This window comes from Hordeum vulgare, chromosome 5H (assembly GCF_904849725.1).
Source record: "Hordeum vulgare subsp. vulgare chromosome 5H, MorexV3_pseudomolecules_assembly, whole genome shotgun sequence".
Lineage (NCBI taxonomy): Eukaryota > Viridiplantae > Streptophyta > Magnoliopsida > Poales > Poaceae > Hordeum > Hordeum vulgare.
In genome coordinates, this window is record NC_058522.1 from 328,983,032 (window position 1) to 328,988,634 (window position 5,603).

General features: G+C 51.1%; 1 protein-coding gene across 1 annotated transcript; it reads right to left on the bottom strand.

Moving 5' to 3' along the window:
• Nucleotides 1-213: 213 nt before the first annotated feature.
• On the bottom strand, nt 214-3,177 carry LOC123396035 (probable protein phosphatase 2C 73). The gene is made up of 5 exons (XM_045091066.1): nt 2,868-3,177; nt 1,873-2,217; nt 1,425-1,542; nt 1,105-1,328; nt 214-871 (listed from the first exon to the last, which is right to left on the bottom strand). The coding sequence occupies exons 1-5, from the start codon at nt 3,042-3,044 to the stop codon at nt 455-457; spliced, it is 1,281 nt and encodes a 426-aa protein (XP_044947001.1). The 5' UTR covers nt 3,045-3,177; the 3' UTR covers nt 214-454.
• Between the last annotated feature and the right edge of the window lie 2,426 nt (nt 3,178-5,603).

Here is a 5,603-nt window from a genome sequence, read left to right on the forward strand (position 1 = left end):
ATCAAACAACCCTCGATCCTAGGATCTTCACATCACTTTGTCTTTCCCATTGCTTTCTGCTATCAATGACATCCCTAGCAAGGCTGAAACTTAAAAAAAAAAAGTGCTTCGGTGCTCAGCCTGCCGGATTTCGTCAAGCCCTTTCATTTTCATACCATGCGGCAGTCATGGTCAGCTATCTTCAAATCATTCCGAAAGAGAAAAAAAAAAAACTGGCGCCAATTCATTTTTTGAGTTATAAAATGCTGAATCCATTACAAACTTGGGTCATGTCTCTTGTCTAATCGGTACCACAACACGCACCAAACCCAACAAGCGTACGTACGTACATGCCAACCGAATTAATGTTCAATCTGAACAGCCTGAATGCGCGAACACGATGTATGAAACTATCAATCAAGTTCTGAAACATTATCCTTTTAAGTTTGGCAATGCATGAGCATGAATCGATCAGTCAATCAACCTTGGATGATTCGTGGTCGTTGTTCTCATCCATGGACGCCGACCGCCACCGCCGGCTCAGCATCCTGGGAAGCCGGATCACCGAGTTCACCCGAGCCACCCCCTCCAGCGCCCTCCACACCGCCGTCCCCTCCTCCGCCTCACCGCCGCCGCTCAGAGCCTTGCGGAAACTCCCGGTGAACGACAGCACGGGTGCCTGAGGCGGCTTGGTCGTGCTGTCTTCCTCACATGAAATGGCTGCTGGCTTCAGGAAGAGGCAGACGGCGGCGCAATCATCGACCATCGACGTCGGGAACTTGCGGCGCCACGCGCGAACCGCCCGGTCCACGAGCTGCTTTGCCGCCTTTGAGCGGTCGGAGGCCGACGAGACAATCTTAACCACCTCCTTGTTGGATAGCACGTCCCAAATCTGCAACAATGTGTGATTAGATAAGAAGAGATAAAGATGATGACAAGTCCGCTTCAGTTAACAGTTGCTTGATATCTCAGTCTAATCATAAAAGATTTGAGCTATGCATGTTATCTTAATTTCAGTTGCAATAGTGCCAGAAACTGTTCTTAATTAAAGGAAGATGGAGCATGATTGGAATGTAATGGACATGAAACTAGAGGAAAATCCAGAAAGAAATCCACTCTTGTTACCCCATCCGTGGCAAGCACCAAGAAGTCATCCCTTTCAGACAGCTTCCTGTAGTACACTTCGGGTGTGCAGATGAGCCCATGGTTCTTGAGGCAGAAGTCTCCAAAAGCCCTCGCCATGGCGAGGCCCGGCGCGTCCTGGTCCGGCAACCACAGCCTCGGCACGTCGGGCTCATCGTCCATGGCGAAGATTCTCCCCTTGCAACTCAGGATCCTCTCAGCCTCACCTATGACAAGTCCAGAAGATATACATTGCAAGTTGCAGTTAACAAATGCACGTACGACCTATAGGAAAGTATCACATGAGAAATTCAGAGGCTGACCAGGAAGATCTGGTTTCAAGTCGGTAGTGATTTGCACCGAAACCGGACGGTTCTTGCCATCGCGGGCACAGAGAACAGCGCGCGAATCGCCTAAATTGGCAATGATCAAGTGATCACCCTGTATACACACAGCAATAGCGATAACCGGTAACCATCAAGAAAGAGCAGCTGGAGAACAGAATAGGCCAAGAGCGTGACAGTCTGAATTTGGCTATGGCGCTATGCTGCCTTAGTGTTTGGTTTGTAGGATCAAAACCTATGACTGAAATAAACATTCCATAATCCAGCATTTTCAGAAGCTCACCAGCTCTTTTTTAGTACTACCTCTGTAACTAAATATAAGACATTTTTGCAGTTCAACAGAGGTTGTACCACACAAAAAGACATGTTGACAATGTAGGCAGTAGCAAGAACTGCAACAGCAGTAGTAGTTACTAGTTACCATTACCTGCCTAACGACGGTGACAGCAGTGGTGCCACTGCAAATGCAGTCGATCCCGGAATGCTGCCTCAGCTCCTCGTCGACGTCCTCGAACGCCTTCACGATCAAGCTCTTCCACGAGGACAGCAGCTGGTGCTCATCGCTGGTGTCGCTGGACGAGGTGCAATCCGACTTGTCAAACGAATCCACGTCTGCGTTGCTGGAGGGGGCATCGTCTTCAGCTCTAGGTGCCATTGAGGCAGACAGCTTCTTCGGAAGGGAGTCCCGGACATGCCGAGCGACGTCCCGGCCGAGGGGGCCGTGCCCGTCGAAGACCCCACAGAAGATCTGGCCCTTGTGCCCGGCGAAGTCCTGATCATCTTGACACATCAAGATTATCTTATGTCTCAAGTAATGTGTACATACATGGAGGCAACTAATATACAGAAATGATAAATCCTGAACGTTCGGTAGTTGACCATGGAAAATCAAACGTTTCCGATGAAAGTTTAGTGATGCGAGTATGACAAATTTAGTTGACACTCACTACAAAAATAATTGGTAAAAATAATTTAGTTGCTGGAGATGCTAATCTAGCTTCTTTTTTTCAAAAAAAAAGGATGACCCCGGGCCTCTCCATTTAGAAGATGCATAGCCACTTTATTAATTATTCACAAAGATACTAATCTAGCTAGGTCGTACTGATATTTGCCACGGATTTCAGTTTCTAATGCTGCATTCATGCTGCTAGTAGTACACGGGTGAGCAATAAATATATTATAAGTAGTGCATAGGAGATGTATCTAATCCAGGGCAATGGTGAGCAATCAAGATGGTGAAGTACATGCATGGTGATTACAGAATCTCAGGTGTATTGCAGGTTCAAAAGGCTTTCAGTTTAGCAAAGGAAGCAGAGCCAGAGATGGACCTAGAACTAGTGCATAAAGCTGCCAATTCAACTTCCACAAGAATCTCAGGGAGGGAAGGAAAGGAAAGGAAAGGAAAGGAAAGCTTGACCTTACCTGGCAGGCGGCCATGGCGTCCTGGTTGACGCCCTTCCACCCTTGCTTGGTGTGCATGGACACGCCGGCGGCGCCGGCGAGCTGCTCCTGCAAGAAGTCGTCGTGCTTCCACGGGAACCAACCCTCCGTCTCCTCGAGCTCCTTCCCCCCTCCTTCCCTGCTGCAGCAGATCCCCATTGCTGCGGCGAAATCTCAACTAGCTAGCTCCTGCGACTGCAGGCACTGGTGCACGGGACGGGATGGGCATCTCAGAGTTTAATGCGCGCGGGCGTGTGTGCGCGTGAGCGAGAGGGTGGGGTGAATGGATGTTTATCTTGCCATTTATAGCGTCGGGGGTGCCATTAATGGCGAGAGGACATGGGCGCCCCGTCCTGGAGGTAGATGGAGACGGACGCCGCTAATGGTGGTGACGCGGCCGCATTCAATGCTCCTCAGCAACTCTTGTTGCCTGTAGCTGTTGGCGCCAACGTGAGATGCCTGCCTCCTGCGCCCGTCGTCGTCTTCAATGCACATCTCACTGGCTGGGCGTCAGAGGAGGCTCACCTGTCTCTCCATGAAAATCCTTGCCAGTTTGCAGTGCCATAACGCAATTGCTACCGCTCTAACGTCAATGAATTCTGAGCATTAGTTTTTTTTTTTCAATCAACATTTAGCAAATCTAGCTACTGGTTTTTTAAATCAACATTTAGCTTTTTTTAGGGTATCACCAAGTTTTAGTGCTTAAAATCCACATGAAGTGGCGTTACAAAGGGATCAACCAATCATGTCTGCCTTGATCTAGAAAGTTGTAAAACTTGACTAACCTATGGCCGTCATTATGGGCAGCTCGGCCTTCAAAGGTAAACTTACAATTATACTCCCTATTCTTAATCTCTGAAATGATGGTGCCATAATCACCATTTGTTCCCTTGTGAATATCATTCCCGATTTGCTTTGTGTCAAGTTAGATTGTATATTTACATAAAACTTTGTACGCAACTGTATATTGTAATTGTACACGTCGTGTACCTCTATATATAAAGAATCACATCATATTAGGGGTGGTGTAGTTTCTCATAACCCTAAGTGTTTACATAGCATCACACTAGGTTAGGATTGCTTCCGCACGTGTCCCTGATCGTCCCCGCCGTGATCGCTTCTCCACCGCGATGGCTTCTGCGCCCGCCCCTACCCATGCCACCGACGCTGCTCAGGCCGCCGCCACCTCCCCTTTCCTGTCGTCGTGCCCGCTTGCCTCCGTGGTTGGCGCCTCCACGGCGGTCGTCGCTCTGGCCCCCGACGCTCCCCTGCATGACCCGCCGTCGCCGCGTCCGGCCGACGCCGCACCGTCTCCGCCTCCTGGCTTCGGCCCGTTGTCGACGCTGGCCTACGGGCCTCCCGATGCCAACTCCTAGTTGGGGTATCCCCAGCCCTACGGCTCCCGCGACGCACCGGTAGCCTCCTACGACGCTCCAGCCTCACCGGTGGCCCCCTATGGCGGTCCAATCGCCTCACCGGTCTCCTATGGTGCGTCGTCCCACCCGTGTGTAAAACATAGGTTTAGGAAACTGCTCGACACCCTTGGTGGGTTCGGCTATCTCATATATATAAGAGGCACACAAAGGTGTACGATAGAGATTACAAGTCATGTACAGAGGCTACATATATATACAGTCTAACACCCTCCCTCAATCGTAACTGTGGCATAAGGTACAAAGCAAGTTAAGTTTGTGCCTACAACCTACAGACTGTGGTTCTGCTAGAGGCTTCGTGAAAATGTCAGCAAGTTGATATTTAGAAGAGATGAACTTGTTGTATGGTAGACTCTATGCAACACGTTCCCTCACAAAATGATAGTCAACCTCGATGTGTTTCGTTCTAGCATGGAACACTGGATTGGACGATAAATATGTCACACCAAATGACAGGTGGATGAGCTTGAGAGACGCCCAGTTCTCTCGATAGAGACTGTACCCAAATAATCTCAGTTGTGGCATTAACAACTGTCTTGTACTCAACCTCAGTACTACTGCTAGACATTGTAGACTATTTGCGAGCATTCCACGCGACCAAGTTAGGACCAAGAAAGACTGCATATCCCCCCACTACTGGAATCCAGTAATTTGCCATCAGCCAGTTCTTTGTCGTCTGTTGGCTGATGGCAAAGAACCTCTGTGCCGTCAGCTTTAAGAAAACAGACGGTAAATATCTGGCTAATGGTAAAGAGCTTGTTTGCCATCAGCCACCTCTTTGCCGTCTTCCAACCGATGACACAGAAGCTGAAGGCAGACGACAAAGGTTCGGACCTAACGGCCGGAGACCACCCCACCCCACCCCACCCCTTTGTCGTCTGCCTCACAACCTTTGCCGTCCGCTGCAGACGACAATGGGGACGGACCCCTAACGGTCATCAGCCCCACCCGCTCCCCCACTCTATCTTCACCCCACGTGCACCCGCCTCTCTCTCTCGCCCCTGCCAACCCCAGCGCCGCCGCCGCACCACCGGAGCCACTCTGGCCCCTGACCCCGCCCCGGACGACCCCAGCACCGCCGTCGCACCACCGGAGCCCACCCCCACTCCAACCCTCGCCGACCATCCTCTATGCGCCGCTCCCCTCACTCCACCCCTCGTCGGCCCTCTCCTCCCTGCACCGCCCCCACCCCACCCCACTCAACCCCTCGCCGGCACTCCTCCCTGCGCCGCTCCCCCCACTAAACCCCTTGCCGGCCCCCTCCCTGCGCCGCTCCCCCACCCCA

What these genes read in the sequence shown, in the direction of transcription:
- LOC123396035 (XM_045091066.1), bottom strand. Translation starts at nt 3,044, where the DNA reads ATGGGGATCTGCTGCAGCAGGGAAGGAGGGGGGAAGGAGCTCGAGGAG. An exon ending in ACGCCATGGCCGCCTGCCAG is followed by an intron (nt 2,218 to 2,867) that starts GTAAGGTCAAGC and finishes CAAGATGATCAG; the next exon opens with GACTTCGCCGGGCACAAGGG. An exon ending in CTGTCACCGTCGTTAGGCAG is followed by an intron (nt 1,543 to 1,872) that starts GTAATGGTAACT and finishes GTGTGTATACAG; the next exon opens with GGTGATCACTTGATCATTGC.